At 40.8% G+C, this 17,359-nt stretch overlaps 1 protein-coding gene across 5 annotated transcripts in view; it reads left to right on the top strand.

The window, feature by feature from the left end:
• The window catches only part of FARS2 (phenylalanyl-tRNA synthetase 2, mitochondrial), a 230,009-nt gene extending 214,034 nt beyond the window's left edge, over positions 1 to 15,975 (top strand). For 3 of the 5 annotated variants that reach the window (XM_059853206.1, XM_059853178.1, XM_059853215.1), the window contains one exon: positions 15,627 to 15,975. In XM_059853206.1, the coding sequence (XP_059709189.1) occupies positions 15,627 to 15,722 (96 nt within the window). In that variant the 3' untranslated portion in view covers positions 15,723 to 15,975. Of the gene's footprint in view, positions 1 to 12,907; positions 13,054 to 15,626 lie in introns of all 5 variants that reach the window. The other 2 variants (XR_009487357.1, XM_059853190.1) reach the window with 2 other exon arrangements.
• Positions 15,976 to 17,359: the final 1,384 nt, after the last annotated feature.

Genomic DNA, 17,359 nt, shown 5'->3' with positions numbered 1-17,359 from the left:
AGCATCTCAGTTTGAGTGTGAAAATATTCTAAAATGCAGAAGATCAGTGATTTATATGTAGTACCCAGCATCCTTCTGCCCAGTCCACATTTTATTTTGAGTTGATATCATAAGAGATACTTAAGTCAGAGAATGTACTCTGTGGTTTTTTTTCTCAGAACATTAAAAATCCATGCTAATTTCATTCCTGCTAATTTTAAGTCTCAGGACAGCTTTAATTAAAATATAAAGGACACAATATTTTTTGTGTGGATGGTGTGTAATTGTGGCTAATGTTTTTTTATTATTAATTTTTTATTCTTGAAAATTCATGTGCAAGTGTACTCATTTCCATCTTCTCTAACCAAAAGCAAACCACTCAATGCCTTTAGCCAGATGGATTTCAGAGCAGCCCAGTCTTGTATGGTAATGACTCAACAACTTACTGAACCCAGTTAGCAGCTTTATAGATCATGACTCAAAGTACCTCATAGTTAAATTTCGTAACAGTCCCACTTAGATTATCTCACATCCTCCATGTAACTGTTCATTAAAGGCAGTCATGCCTTCTCTCAGCAAAGGAGTGATTCACCATTAATATTTCTAAGTCTTGATCCCCACACCCTACTTCTTTCCAACCTTGCTTTTCAGCGTTCAAAAGCCAGTAGTCAGCTGGGGCTGATGTCCCACCATACAGGAGAATAGTTAAAGGCAATGATTTTTAGCAGATTAATCTTTAATGGCAGTAACTTCTCAATAATTTTTGCTGTATTGGATGAAAAACTGAGAATGAGCTTACAAACACAGTCCTCCTTTCTGAGGACATGCATTATGTTTGTCAGAAGGGACAATTTCACTTGCACAGAATGAAATCTGTGCTAGAACAGAGGCCTTGTGAAGGACCCTACATACCTAAGATTGGCTCAGACCAGTGACCTCAGGCTTATGTGATGGCAAAAAAACTTTGCAGTGTTGCAGAGTTCAGCTGTCATAGCAGTTTTTGCTTACCTCTTCTCTTGCTGTCCTGTTCACATTCATTCATTTCCTAACTAAACTGGTGTATCATCATTTTTAAGAAGAGGATCTGACTGGCTGCTTCTGCTCATCAGTTTTAAAAACATTGCTACCAAGGGACCTGTCCCTCTTGTTTTGTGAAACATCAGCTGAATCCTCAGTTGGCAGAAAGAGATGTCATCCCATTGGCTTCCATGGGAATAGGTCAAGAGCTTTGACTCAGCAACTTTTGGGGACAGCCAGACAAGGTTTTTCCTCTCCCTTATATGTGAATCTCATTGAGATGTACAGCATGGTTTTACATGAACTCAGGGGAGTAAAGGAGGATGTGCATTACTGTTTATGTGGATTCAGTGAATTTCCAGCTTATGATTTTAGCCCCTGTTTCCACATGTGTTTTTCCTGGCAGGCTAAGTCTTGCTTTGTGTTGTTCTCACCCCTGCACTGTGCTGGCAGAGAGTCTGGGGAGGCCATTCAGTGACTCAGATTGAGAATTTGGTCATTTTTCAGCCCCATTAGCTTGCTATTGTGGTTCATCACATGTGCAGCCACTCAGGCAGATGTGCTGTTTTAGGTGCAGTAGGGCAAGTCTGAGAAGCACCTGGAGATGGATTGGAGAAGGATTTGTGCAAACAGCACTGCTGCTTGGTTTTATTGCCTCAGCCAGGTGCTACTGAAATGCTTCCAGTTTGTGGAAAAGAAAGTAGATACAGACTCAACCTTTAAAAAATAGAAACAACAACAAAACTGAAAGATTGATCTAACGCAGTATGGATCTAACCATGGGCTTTGTAGGTGGATGCTGATCCTCACCCACATTCTTTCCGTGCTTCCCTGTGGAGTTTCTGTAATGTGTTGTGAGACAAACAGAATCAACACTGAGATCTGTTGAGATACGGGAGACTAAGTTTGTCCCTGCCAGTGCAGATGTGCCAGTAGTATAAGAAAGCTTTCATCCAGCTTACAAGTGCTTACAAATGTTTTGACTGTCCAAAGCCTTGCAACCTGTGCTTTGGACTGGTGCTTCAACTTCTATGATGGGTTTATTGCAGTCAGGGATAAGATCCTTTTGACCTTTTCCCAAGTGGATGCTAAAGTAAAAACACAATAGCATCAAATATCATGATATGCTGTGGATGAAAAGTGTGTGGGTTCCAGGAACAAGTTCTGCAGATGTCTCTCTCTCTTTCTCTACTTCATGCTGCTCAGCAATCTGATTTTACTGAGTTGTCCAAACTGTCTTTATGTCTTCACCTTTTGGTAGAGACTACAGTGCAAAATGTCACAGGGTTATTCTAGTCTCCATCTTCTTCTCAATAAGGGCTACAGTGTAATTTCTGACGTCTCTTCCATTTTAGGGAAGTACATTCTCTCACTGAATGAACACACATGGCACCTGGCTTGGTTCAGCCATCTCTGCAGAGAGGAGGTGTCACTGGCTGGGGGGTTTGGCCATGTGTGTGCAGTGGAGAGACACAGTAGATGCAGAAGGGAGCATGAATAGCTCTGCAACCCTCTCAGCACTGAAAGTCCCACAATTTTCATATTCTTTGGTACTGAGTATGTATTCAAACATTATGTTAGAACACCAGCCATCCCGGCTAGGTATATCAAATTAGGCAAAGTAGAGAACAAACTCTGCTGATCTTAATGGAGTGAACCTCCCGGGGACACTTGGCAAGGCAACTGTTCAGGTGTAACTCCCTATAGTCTCAGAAGGAATGTCTTCTGCCTTGTATGTTGCTGTAGTTCAAATGAAGAAGGTCTACAAGCAGAGATGATGGTTTCTAAGGTCATGCCACCAAATTGTTGTGTCTCGTGTATAATACCAGTCATGTTTTCTATAACTCTAAAGTAATGTAAGAATAACTTGAGTTTGTTTTAGTTAGCAATCTGAGTTAATGGTTGCTGTGTGTGACCTACACTGAATTACCTGCAAGTAAGGCAGGTTTGTGGGACTGGGGTGCAGGAACCTGTGGCATGTAGTTCTTTCTGCTATGATTCAGATAGTTGTGTCAAGAATGTGATCTCTTTCTGAGGGGAAAGGAGAGTATACAGCTTAAAGTTGGTTAAGAGACTCTCCAGTTCAGGGAAGAACAGACTGTAGTACATTCAAAAGTAGTATGTGCCCCCATTAAGCCATTCTTTGTTACTGTACAGGAGAAGTCATAAATAGTTTATTTGTTCCTTGGCAGCTTCATATTTCATGTGAGAACAGAAGAACACATATGCAATGGCACTTCTATGAGATCAACATTTAATCCCTGAAAATTATTTAGTAAACTTCAAGGATTTCCAAAAAAACTAGCGGTCTTATCAGTCCAAGCAAACTTGTGAAGGTTAATAAAAAACCTAGCCTTTCCAGCAATGGCTAGGAATGTATCACAGATCACAACATATTCTGGGTTGGATTTACACACTTATGTACACATACTCTTATACAAGTAGGTGGGGTTATTATGGTGGCTTCTCATTCTATGCTGTGGAAGGCAGTGAAGGTAGGTAAAATGAGAGGTGGCTCCTTCCTCACAGCCATTGTCTACATGAGGAACAGGCTCAGTAAGTGAGTGCAGAGCAGCGAGTGAGTGAGAATGGGGGGGCCAGGATAAGATGTAGGAATATGAGGGGAACATGGCTGCTTATTCAGAGCATTGTGTTGGGGCTCCACAAGTTGAGATTTCTAGGTGTTTCTATTATGAGATTAGCTGATCTGCAGTATATCCGAGGACATACCACTTCCTCTGTATTTTTTCAGTCTCACCACCTGCAGCAGGGCATAAAGTTGATCAGCTTCTATGTCAGAAGGCCACAGTCCCCAGAGTGGGGCCAACCAGGCAATCTTGATTTAAGGATTGGTGTCTCAGATGTCTCCTAGTCCCTGGACTTCCAAAATTGTTTTGGGCTGAAGAATCTCAACAGGCTTGTTTGCAACATTGTTTTGTTAGAAAACTTTGCCCTTATTTTAAGATTGTCTGTTATTTAATGTGAACTTGGAAAGCTGAAAGCAAAGGGTTAACCTCTTGATATAAACTCAGAAATGTTTAAAAGAAAGAATGTGGTTCAGCCTGTCAAAGATACGCAGTGTCTTCTGTGCCCATTCCTTAGAGCTTTCCTAAGGCATCTCTCATCCCTGAAGCAAATGGGACAAGCAGTTGAGTGACATTCTCCCTTTGGGATGCTGTCTTATAGAGTGGACTTTTCTGTGTCTTTGCTTTGTTTGTTGGTTTGTTTTGTTGACTCAGGCAGTGAAAGGTTACTGAGCAGCACTTTGCTTTCCTATGTGCACTCTTTCAGCATTGGCCCATAAGGCTAATGATGGGGTTGCTGGTCTAAAGAGGTTACATCACTTTCAGAGGATAAAAAAATACAGGATGTGTGTTAAGTTGGAGCTATAGGGAGCTATCTTTGCTACTCAAGTAACTTTCTGCATTTTAAAGACTGTTACATTACGTTATGCTAAAGAGTTGAAGAGTACTGCCACCTAGTTCATCCTCCTACTCCAAAACAGGATCAGCTCTACTTATAGCATTCCTGACAGACACTTGTATAACCAGTCCTTTAAGACTTCCAGCGAAGGGGGCTCCAACTGCCTTTCCAAGTGAATTTTGAAGCTGAACATCTCTGCAGTATGAGCTCATAACTTTTGTCTCCAGCTGCTTGTGAATGTTGATAAAAGATTAGTACCTAACTCCGTGCAGCAGCATTTTAGGTATTTAAAGGATGTCTTCATGCTTTCTGTTCTTTAGGCTGAGCTATATTCTCTCAGTCTTGCCTTGTAACTTGGGCTGTCCAGCAGCGTCACGGGCTCGCCTGCAGCTCATGGTTCTGTGTGGTCCTTACATGCTTTGTGCAGTGCTGCTTTTCTCCCAGCTTTCACTTGATCTGGTTGAAGTGTATCCTCCAGCTTGCTCAGTTTGTCGGGATTATTCTAACCTTGTCTTCAGTTATACTTAGAATTTTTCCCAACTTAATGTATTGTGTTAGTTAACAAACACTTCTGCTGCATCACCTCTTCCATTAGTGAAAGTACTCCACCATCCAGGAGCCAGGTTGAAGAACCCTACAAGAATGATCCTTCAGATTTGGCTGAACTGCTCCCAGAAACAACAAATTATTGACAAGTACTACAGCTACTTGCAAGATCACCTTTTTGTAGTAATGATCACTGGTATTGATCACCAGTTTTCTCATCCATCTATATGCAGTTCCCTCTGTGGTGAAACATTTAGGAAGACAGATTTTTAATACCTCATTTTATGAACTGGATTTAATATTTTTCATGTTTTTTACATTTTTCATTTTAATGCTTAGATTTTTTTTTTCCTAAAATTTTGCAGGTTTGTTTGAAACTACTTGCAGCTGCCAGTGGAGCCATGTTTTGTGACATGTTGATCTTAGACCATTTTTTCTTACCTGGTTTAACTCACTGTGAAGATGCATATACCTACACATGCACCGACTCTCCATACTCCATCCTGCAATTTCTCATTTCAGTAATGAATTATTTATTTGTTAGCCTGTTATTCCTTCATAGATGAAAATTAGGTTGCTTTGACTAGATTTACTCAATGCATCCATGGGGGTTTTTTTACTTTTTTATTAAATTTCCATTGTGTGCTTACAAATCATTTCACAGAGTCACAGAATAATTTGAGGTGGAAGGGACCCACAAGGATCATCAAGCTCAAGTCTTAAGTGAATGGCCTGTACAGGGATCAAACCCACAACCTTGGCATTGTTAACACCATGCCTCAACTTACTGAGCTAATTAGCTACAACACAGTTTTTCTGGGGAAATTAAGGTAAAAGCAAATGGTTCATAGTTTCTGTGCCTTCCTAGCTTTGGGGTTTTTTCTCCATTTCCAAAAATAATCACTCTGACCTTTTTGAAACATTTGGTACCTTACTTGTCCTCTGTGAACTCTCTAAGACAACTGATAGCAGCCTTGAGATTCCTACTGCTCATTCCTGAAGTGCTCTAGGGCAAAGTTCACGTCTTGGACAATTTGAGAATGTTTGGCTTACTCTGATGCTTCTTGTGAATTCCCTATTCTGGGCTGAGATCTTATTCCTTCTTTGTTGATACTAATTCCTGCTAGTGGGAGGATTGCTTGGCCTTTTTTAGTAAAGTCATAGCAAAAATGGTATTTTGATATTCCTAGTGTAATGCCTCAGTGGCTTGCTTTCCTTTCTTGAGTGGCAGACCAATAATTTTGTTTTACCGACAGAATGATGCATTTCATTTTGTGCCCTGACTTTTTAATCTTCATGCCCACAGGATGTTTTATTGCATGATGCTCATATATTTTCTCACTGTAGGAGGTGTGCACTATGCATACTTCCTAGAATATACACATTTTTTATTTTCATAAAGAGCAACCATAATATTAAGGGGGCAACATGCCAAACATGGCAGCTAGAGTTTTCCATATGAATGCTCATTTTGATAGCTGTTAAAGTTCTGTCCAGTGCACCTCATTGGTATATGTCGTCATCTTTTGGCTAGTTTCAATAGTGCTGTAATATTTTCCCCATTGTTCCATTCAAAATAACCAGGAAAACCTCACCTACAAGATCCAGACTCTATGTCTCTCATCATGGTCCAAATGTATTACCTGTACAAAGGGGATCTGGCAAGAGAAAAGTTTAACAGCCTGACAGTTTTCCAGTGTGTTAACAGTAGTTTAATCTGCTGGCCAGTAGTTCTCCTTACTCTGAGGACTTTTCTCTGAGTTGTCTTTCCAAGGCAGCAGCTGTCAGAAAAACAATGAGAACAGGTTTCTTATGGCTGTCTGTGTGGAACCTCTCTATCTTCAGGGAGGGAAAGTGGTGGATTTCTGCATCTCCAAAACAAATCCAGTTACCCAGATTAAGGCTCATAAAGCCTGACAATTCTGAGAGGAAAAATAACTTATGAACTGGAAGGACATAGCAAGCAACACTTAATTGTGCAAGTGGCTGCAGGTTTTTCACTAGCTTTGGCAGATGCTGTATGCAGCCTCGTAGAGAAACCCCCTCTACTTGCACACACAGAGCTACAGATGGTTTTAAGTTTCCTTCTGCTGCTGCAGGCTGATCAGTGGAGCAGGTGCTTTTAATGTATTGCTTTTTCTCAAAAAAAAAAGGGGGGGCAAGTGATTTCTTTTAACCTCTGCTTTCTGTTTTAAATCCCCTCTTGTCTTCTAGTCTCAGGTTAACTCGGCTCTTCCTGCTGACTTCTTGTCCCCATCCTGTTTTCTTCTGGTTTGGGCTTAGTTTATCAGTTAAGAATCAGCATATTTGGTAATCCTGATGTTGTCTCTCTATTCTTCCCTGCCCTTTCCACTCTGTTTCGGATGAGTTGCTTTTTCCTGCCATAGCCTGTTTTGGTTTCCAGGACTGCTGTACAGTAGTGCAGTAAAGAAGGGGAAGTGGCAGTGTGAGTGAATGGGAAGGGTTACTTGGAAGAAGGGTAACTCAAAGGGTCTGTGCCTGCACTTGTCCAAGGCCCCTCTCTCCAATCACTTTTCTGTGGGGCCTTGGACAGGTAATTTAGGTTCTTATCTGAGTCCAGAGCCATGTTCATCTTTACTTTAACTCACAACAAGTGTAAAAGGACCTTAAACACCTACCTCCTGGGCGTGGTGAGGACAAAACCACTAATCTCAGTGAAGAAATCTATACAAGAGTCTAAAACAGCATTCAGGCCTCCCCATGCACTTGTCTGTCATCTAGACCCTGATTTCTGCTAGTGCTCAGTGGAGATACATCTAAACCAGCTGTCACTACCATCCATCTTCATTTCTTAGGAGAATGAATTGTTTTAAATTCTCATATAAATTCCCTTTTTACTTGATTATGAAATATGTTTTAATTTGACAGCGATGTTATTTTTAGTAATACTTTTTGTAGCCTTTAGTATTAACATCTAGTTGGCAGAAAAAACTGCTAAATATTTATACTTCTCGTCTTTGATCTTTCACTCAGAAGAACTGAAAAGGTATCACACTTAACATTTTTATTATAAATATTTTAGAGAGCATTTTAAAGAGTCCAAATTCACCTCTCATGTTGGATTTATTCAGAATGTTGGGATGGGTTGTCACTCTTAAGTACAGGTAGTTGCCAATGGTTGGAAAGTTTAGAGTGATCCTGCTGTGGCTAAGGGCCAGAAATGGAATTATTAACATTGCAGTTTGATAGGAGGAGGACCAAAGCTTCTTGCATCCTCTTGCTCACACCCAGTGTCTCAGAGGGAGATGAATACAATATCTTTGCACAAGAGGCCCAGCTCTACAAAGCGTGTCTTCCAGAGCTGCTCTTTACAAACAGGTTGTGTCCCTGATCCTCTCCAGTACAGACTGTGCCCTACAGTTGTCCTGGAAGGGCACAGCAGGGTTGTGAATGAGATACCCAAGTCACAAAGTTCTGCCAGAACCACAGAGCCCGTTGCTGCCAGAGATACCTTCTTCCACCGCTAAATTACCAGGGATTTAGGAGGTCAAGAAAAATGTGGAGAAAGCAGGAGAACCAGCAATGCCAGAAAATATGTTGATTTATTATGGGGTTACTCACTGAAAATGTGACTTTTTCTAAGAATTTCCCAGTTGGTAGCCAAAATGCTTCAGCTGCCAGCAGTACCAGGACTTCCAGGTAATGTGCGCTTCTGTTCTCCTCAGTATGTCAATATCAGCTATGCCAGCCAAGTTTCTTTTCCAGAGAGAGGGGGTGATCCATCATAGGAACTTTTGCCTTGGCCTCTCTTGGGAAATGCAGTCCTGCCATGGTTTCTGAACTAAACAGGGAAGGAAAAAGTCAGGAAGCTTAGATGGTAATTCCCCCAAGACAGAATATCGAAATAGAGTATTTTGTTCTTTTGTTTGCTCGGTTAGAGAGTGTTTAAGTCTCCAGTGGTCAATTTTTAAACAAATAATGAAAAGTATTATTTCTTGCATTCTGTTTTGGTGAAAACAAGATTAGACTTTGAAAAGACTTTGACATGAACCTTTTTCAGTCAATCCTAGGGAAAGTGAAGCAAAATAAAACCCTGTGCTGTTCACAGAACAAGTACTCTGTCCTGTCTCATGCTCTGACTATATTTTTTTCTCTCCTACTTTCAGCATCTGATTATTTTTCTATGTTTAGTACATAAAAATAAGTCTCAAGTACTTTACCAGTCAACCTTCTCTAATTTGCCACTGCAATGGGTAGAAGTTATTTCACTGGATTTTGTATATATGTATTGAAAATTTTCTTTCTCCTATCTTTATTTCACCTGTGCAGTCCTTGTATCCTGTCATGGTGATAACTGAAGAAAAAATAGGAGTTTGTACCCTATTCTGAGTCTCATAGGTTTGCACATGTTCTGATCTTTGTGTCCATTCTTCCATTGGTCAAAGGCTCAACCTTGGGAAGTTGAGAGACCCATTCCATGCGTAGTGTTGAATTTATGTGGCATGGTGAGTGCTCTGTGGTTACTCAAAGTTAAGCAAGTCTTGAAGATATTCAGCCTCTAGCCCACTCTTGAATCTTCCTAGATTTAGAGGAGAATTTTGAACTGAATCATTCAATGGACTGGTGAGCCCCTAAAAACAGGAGAGGCCCAGTGTGAAGTGAATGCACAAAGTTCACCTTGCAAGGGGGACAATTCTCAGTCACATCCAGCCTTAAATCCACATGAAATGGATTTGTCAGTATCGGCATGGATCAAATATGATGGGAATTCTGTCCCCTGGATTTGATAGATGATTTTCCCAAGGAGGGGGAGGTTGGAGGACAAGCAGTCATCATGATGCTTCAATCCATCCCCTTGAGAAATGGTTTCGTACCTGCTTACAACCATTGATCATTGCCTTCTTCAAGGAGTCAGTGAGTCACTGTCTTTAAAAGAAAGAAAACAATCTCAAATCCCAAGGCTTTGTAGGCTTTTTCTGCCCTTTGGTGGCAGCAAAAGTCTGTGTCACAGCTTATGATCCTGTGGGTACTCTAAATTTTTTTTAGTGTAATGGAGAATGGTACTTTTCTTCTTCACCCTTGTGATATTTCATTGCTGCCTGCATGTAATGGATTCCATTACTTCTGATGCTGTGAGACTTAAGAGCTTTTTAATAGGAAGTGCTTGGATCTGAGATGGGTTATCTGTATCCTTGGCTGGTTACTGAGAGGATGCACTAGGGAAATACTCTCTCAATTTCTTGTATAACTCAGTCTGTTTAGAGTTCCCTCTGCTTAGGAGCTGGCAGAAGAAAGCCCTGCACTGCTTATGGTAGTTCTTTTGTTGGCCTCTGTCAACAAACCAAGGTGATCTGTTGAAATAAGAAAAGGTCTTTATGGGCCAAAGTGCTCAGCCAAAGCACATCTAATTGCTTCAACCTTTCCATTAAACATTCAGTAGGTACATTAACAGCCAGGAAACTTTCAAGTGGAACCTGTGAAAGATTTTTTTTCCCAGTATTTATCTATTTGTATCTGTTCCTGCATGCAAGAAATTATTTGATAGATTTAGGCAGAAAAGGAAAATAATCATCAAAGCTTTTGAATTAACCCAATGTTTTTGAATGCTGGACAATGACTTAGATTGTCCTTATGGCTATCTAACAGTATCCAGTGACTGAGAAGCTGAAAGTGCTTTCATTTTTCATCCACTTTTCACTATCTAAACTAGAAGCTGTTATTTATGTCTTTTGCCAATATATCCCATACTGTGCTCTTTATCTCTCAATAATCTGGCTATTAACAGAATTTTGACTTTTTTTTTTCCTACATGAAGAGAGAAGCTTAAAATGGAATTAATACTAAAGAAAGAATGAAAATGTTAAGCAGGTTTCAGGTTTGGTATTCAGATATGGATTTCACGAAGTCCAGTTAGAAAAGAGCAAAAAGTCCATTACTGTCTCAGTTTTGTGAAATAGAAGAACAATATTTCAGTCCAATCATCAGTCAGTGAACATGCATCTCTTTTGAAGTGACTGCCAATAATACCCAATAAAGTTGACACTCTTAACATGCATATATTGGCCTGAACTATTTTTGAAGCTGAACCACCCTACTGCCAGGTGTCAGCTGGAGAAGATATGCAAGAGAAATGACCATTTCCTGCTTTCTGTGGGTTTAAAACAATTCTTTCATCTGGAGGTGATCTAATGCCTTTCACTGGCATCAAAATCACCTTAAACAAAAACATGTCCCTTTTTCTTTAAGAATATGCCTTGTGTACAATGTGCTCTTCCAGAGAGATGAAGTATTAGCATTTGAAAGGACAGATGAGAATGCGTATTTTGGAAAGACCTTTGTTCAGAGAATTACTGCTATATTCTATGTGCATATCACCATGGTAATTGAAATATTTGCCACTGATGAGAAGGTATACAGCACAAGCCTTTTGCCATTTTCCATGATGTGGTTTCTAGCAAAGAGTGCTATTTGTCAGTTTAAAATTTATGGTAGGATATTTAGCAGTTGTGCCTAGTGTCATAGAGATGGATGTGGTTTGAAAGCATGAAACAAAAAGGAACAGGTAATGACATCTTCTTCTTGCAGTTTAATATTCTTCCCCATTTCCACTTAAAATGTGAACCATTCTGGAACTGCTGGAGCCACAAAGCAAAACCAAAGCTGTGCTCTCTGCATGGCTTTGTCAGTCAGGATGCTGGTAACATGAAACAGTTTATTCCTTTCTTCCCATCATCACTGCTTTTGGGACATTGTTGCAAACAAAACAAGCCTTTCTCTTCCCTGAGGTCATTCCGTGCATGTGATCTCTGTGAAGGGTGTAGCAGCCACTGAGTACTGTGTGAAGGTTTATGTAAGGGGATTGCATGATGAATCTTATGAAGGCATATAGGATACACATTTCCATTGGATATCCTTAAGGAACCTCATTAACATGACTCACTTAACAGAGAGAAAAAAATCTCAAATGCTTGCACTACCATGTGTGTAGATCTTTCGTTTTAAATAGTATTCTGTAGGAAAAGGTGCAGTATAGGTGTCATGGTGAGTAGTGCTGCTTAGTGAACTGCTCAGGATACAAAAGGGATGGTACTCTTTTTTGCTCTTTCTTGCTGTGACCAATTGTCATCTCTAGTTTTCTGTTCCTCAAAGTAAATCCAGCTCTCTAGAAAAATGTCTGGTTTTGTGTTGTCCTCGCCACTTAAGAGCAGGGGTAACCTCCATACAGAACTCTCCATGCTTCTGTGCTTTATTTAAGGCACAGATGGAAAGTAGAACACAGTTAAAAGGTAAGGGGTTTCCTACTCAGTGCTGCCCCTTTTATCTCCCTCTTCCCGTACAGGATGGACAAAATTTCATTATTGTTATGGCATTGCATGTGGAAGAGATAAGTGCCAATGCCAGGCATTTATTCTTTATGCAACATTTTGGTTACCAAATGACCCTGTGGTTAGTCTTATGTAATGCCTGAGACAGCTTCCCTAGAACGCTGAAGTGTTTTGCTGTTGGTAGCTTCTGGGATCAGCTTTCCAGCCAAGTTGCATTTAAAGCATCCTTCAGTGATCTTCCATGCAGGGAAAGCTAACAAACATATATTAATTTTTGTTGCCTACCACCCCTTTTCATTCTAGCCTGGATACCAGGGTGAGGTTGCTTTCATATTGATTTTATTAGACTAGTGGCAGACTAAGACCCCTTCATTTCTTGTTCTGCTGAGGTATCAGGCTATTGAAATACCCAAACATATACACTGACCTTCAGATGGACCCCACACAATGACTCTGACCTGGCAGGGACCAGCTCCCTAGCACATCAAGGCAGCTGAATGCCGATTCCTGAAAATCATGAGGCAAAGCTCTTTCCTCCAAAACTCATCTGAAAGAGCATTAGGCGTTATTTTGCTCCAGTGTTTGTCCACAGTCTGTATGCTGTTTCCTCCTGTGGCATCAGAATAAACCCCTGTCTTCCTTCTCCCTTTGAGCAGTGCTTCACTGTGTTCACTGCGCTTCATTACCTGCAAGCCGCAGGCTGGTGCAGAGGAGACTTGTGACACTGAGATCAGCTGAAGCCTAATGGGAGAGGAGTCCGCGTGACTGCAACCGCACGGACTTGTCTGCCGGTGCACTTTAGGTAAATAAAGCCCGGTGTGCTCACTCTTCAGCTTCTACATTTTTTTCCTCTTTTTTCTCTTCTTTTTTTTTTTTTTTTTTTTACCCCCGTGAAGCTGCTGCTGCAGGTTTTGGCCTCAAAATTTTGTTTCTCAGGATAGAGAGCCGCTGCTTCTGTGTCGTCAGGCTGCAGCATGACATGCAGCAGAAACTTCATTATGCATAAGCAGAGCCATCACTAAGGTAGGCAAACACTCCGTGGCTCTGCAGAACAAAAGGGAAGTGAGAAACGGAATGAGCAAAGGTATTATTTGCTGACAATAATTGTTTCCAGTTGCAGCTGATGGCAGGGATTAACCACAGTGTCTTAATACTTTATTTGGGAGCAGGGGAAATATTAAGGGAGGGAAGAGCTGAGAAGAGCTTTTCCAAATCTCCCTTGAAAAGTTAGTAAATAGTACTCTGGAAACAATGCTTAAGGTTTTGAAACTTGCAGTGTGTCTTTTATTGAAATGTCTTTGAACCCTTATACTCCTTCTTTCTAATTAGCAACTGAGATGCAAATGAACCTAGCTAAAAGGTGGGAGAAAAGCGTAGCATACAATTTAGCATCCATGTTATGTGGAGTTATGTATATTAGTAGTTACAACTTCATTTTTTGCTTATAATTAAATCTAGATTAATTACATATAATGCAATCCCCATTTTAGTTCTCTTACACCAATGCTTAACTTCAGCTGCACTAGCAGAACTCTAGTTCAGTGCTGTTCTCTACAACCTCTACCCTTTCCTGATTTAAATACATCCTAAAGCTACTGTTTTTCCATAACACCCACAAGAAGCTCTTGTGTCCTGGTCTGCCATATATAATTTGTTATGGAATGGACCACTCTGTAGCATGGAGGGAGGGGGACACAGAAACACCTGAGTCAGGAGTAATTGTCACTTTCATTTAACCAAGGCCAGTGGAGAAGCAGTGGTGTGGCTACATGTACCACAGCGTGCACCTACATTAAGCAAACTTGTGTTTACATCACATTAAATAATGATAATGAATTTTCAGTCATGGGATAGATTCCCAGTATTTGCAAAGCTTCAGGATTGAGCCTGTGACTGTACACCTTCTAAATAGATTTTCAGCCGAAGCAATTTGCAAATGTTTTTGATCAGTTGTATTCCTGTAGGACATTTAAAAATTGAAATACTACCAGCTCTAAAGATATTTGCTAGCCTGGTTTTGAAAATCATTTCTGTTGCACTCCAATGCATTATCCCTCTCTCTTACTCAAGTTTTTCACTGGCAATGTAGCATCTGACCAAATCCTTGTTCCATTTACTTCCTTCCCTGAGGTTTGTCCTCTTGGCTGCCTTGAAGAGGTGGAGCAGAGCAGAGCAACACCTTCCCCACAGTTACACCTCCCCCTCTTTTCTCAAAGATTACTTTTCTGCAGCATTTAACCTGCACACAGGGAAAGCTCTTGGCTGGCTTTTAGCAGTTAACTGCAGTCAGCTTAACACTTTATAAAATGCAGTTTGCCCTTTCAGGTGCTAGCCAGATTTAACTTGCTTTATCTTCGGAACACTCAAAAAAGCAGAAATGCTTTAATTAGAAGTAGCTTTTTTTTTTTTTTTGTAAACTGCTAGTGGGAGCAGGGCAAACTTCCCGCCCTTGTTGGGTGGGACAAAATTGGTATCAAATAACAAGGTAAAAATTACCTGTGCCTGTTCCTAGTAGGATTTGAGGTTGAAATGAATGTCTTGAGAATTGTCTTTGTGGATGAGCACATCTAACCTTAGATTTAATCAAATAATCACAGGCATAAATGTGATTCTAATATGAAGCAATTTTCAGGAGAGAGATGACCCAAAGCTTGCTGACTGCCTTTGTGTGCCATTAAATGCAGAGTTCTGCCAGTCTGGAACCTTCTTCTGCCTGGTGCTGTCTGGTTTCCCATTATTTTTCCCCTCAGATTTTCTCTCTTTCATTGAAGTGAGTGTTCACCTTTGAAAGAAGAAGCTGTGTGGGCTCCATTTGAGACTAAAAAGGATACCAAAACTGCCATTTAAATTCAGTAACACAGGCACTGCAATTACAGAGATGCCCTTGCAAAACTAGGTGCTCCTGCCTGCTTTTGATGGAGAGCAGGGAGATTTTTTTCACTCTTACTCAACCTAATTGTTTGTCCTGATTTTTCATTAACTTGTCTTTGCCTAGCCAGCAACTCTTAAATACTTTTCTTTCCCCCATCATTCCTTTTTCTCTATTCCTGTTCCCTGTTCTCCTCTGTCTCTTACTTTCCATGGCACAGGGTAAGAATCTCTCCTCTGGGGGCTGTTTGCCCTGGTAAGAAGCTACCACACCACAATACAAGTTGAGGTATGAGGTGGACTTCAGCAAAGTCCTCTGCCAAAATTAAAATTCAGCTCAGTCCCGCCTCTCCGAACTGTGTATCTTAGCATTAAGGTGATTTTCAAGCAACAAGGGCAAAATTAGACCGCAAATAAAAATGATCCAGAGGGTATGTGTTTGGCCTCATGTATTTGCATTTGCAGGCAGATGTATTTATGAGTCCTCTTTTGGTTTGTGTTTTGTAGGACAAAGAAGGTCAGCCACTGCTACCGGATCATTTACCGGCACCCGGAGAGGACGCTAACGCAGGACGAGGTGCATCGCATCCATCAGGCTATTGAGGAGTCAGCAGTTCGGGAGCTTGGGGTGGAGGGCAGGTTCTAGCAATGCTCCTCTGGAGCCCCGAGGACAGTTGCTTTTTTCTTTCCTTTTTTTCCTTTTTTTTTTTCTTTCTTTTTTTTTTCTTTTTTCTTCTTTTTTTGGGGGTGGTTTTAGGTCACAAGTAGAGAGACGGGTTTTGTGACTGAACACAGAAAGCGATTGATGAATGGGCAATGGTAAAACTGGCAGGTAATAAACATTACTACTGAGGAATCATTGATGAAACGCTGGTGCTTTATTTTAAGAATTGGGGAAACAGCAGTAATGTAAGATCTCCCTCCTGTTACGATAAGAAATACACAGCCTGGTGGTTTTCTATGTTGTTAATTGGTCCCTGGGTTCCATTAAACTGTAAATACTTGGCATTATTTCTGTGTTGACAGGATCTTCTGCCCATGTAACAAGTGAAGCAAATCAGAGACACAGATTAGTTCAGGGAAGAAAAACCCATCCTGCCCAACCCCACCTCCAATCCCAGCTTTTTTTTTTTCTTTTTTTTTTTTTTTTTAAATAAGAGATGTCAGATTTTGCTTCAAGACCTTCCAAAAAGTACTTGTGAAGTTTGACTCTCTTACCTTCAGAGCCCATGGGTGTTGCTTTCATCAGCGACAGAGAAGGAGCTAGTGTGGCTTGGGCCAGGCTTGGCTGTCTACAAATCCTGGGCCATTGGTAAGTTTTTCCTGTTAGATCCTCTTGCTCCCACAGAGCTGAGCAGAGCTAAGTGAGGTGCTCCAAGCTTCTCAGGGGAGAAGCTCCCTTGTCTCACTTCTCTTTGCATAGACACCAGTTCAAGTCTCCTCCCCTGTCACCATCAAAGTGTAGATATCAGATATTACCTGTGGCAGGATGGCAGCAAATAGAAACTCTTCCCTACAATGCCCTGAAAAGCAGCTGCCTTGATCTCTCACAGTATCTTGCTATCTAGCAGCAGTGTCTGCTCAGAAATTCGACCTTTAAGGCAGGAAACCAAACTAAAATGGGATCTTCTGCTGTTTGAGGCTCCAGTTGCTTTACAGGGTGCTTGCCTTTTTCATTGCAGGTTATAATAAGTAAATTTGGTGGTGGTATGGTGCTAGGGCCTGTAGAAATGTTCAGATGATCTGATAAATACTTGATGAGCCATTGCAGATGCTGATATGGAATATGGGACCTGTTTTGGCTTGTGATAGCATTTCATACAGTCTTGCAGGTCACATCTGGTTGCTATGCAGACAACATTCCCTCCTTCAGAGAAGAAGGTGGTAAAAATGCTGCAATAAACAGCATCTAGCACTGATTTATACCTTATCAAGAAACATCTGTGCAGCAGGCTTGTACTCAACCATACAAAGCCAGTTACTATTGCAGATGTGACAGAGGCAGAGAGCTCATTTTAATTTCATTACTCAATATATTTAGCTGTGTAAACAAATCCTAATCTAAATTGCTGTTGTGTTATCCAAATAACTTGATTATGAAAACAATATGCTAGACTTTCTACAAGGCAAAAAGAATGGGTGCCATTTAGGCATCAGAAAAACCTACATGGTTATTTTTAAACCATCATCTACTAAGATCCATAAATACAGCCTAGCCCATTTGATGTTTTTCAGTCTCC

Source organism: Haemorhous mexicanus, chromosome 1 (assembly GCF_027477595.1).
Source record: "Haemorhous mexicanus isolate bHaeMex1 chromosome 1, bHaeMex1.pri, whole genome shotgun sequence".
In the NCBI taxonomy this organism is placed as follows: domain Eukaryota; kingdom Metazoa; phylum Chordata; class Aves; order Passeriformes; family Fringillidae; genus Haemorhous; species Haemorhous mexicanus.
The sequence above is the reverse complement of the archived record's forward strand: the minus strand, read 5'-3'. Positions and strand labels throughout refer to the sequence as shown.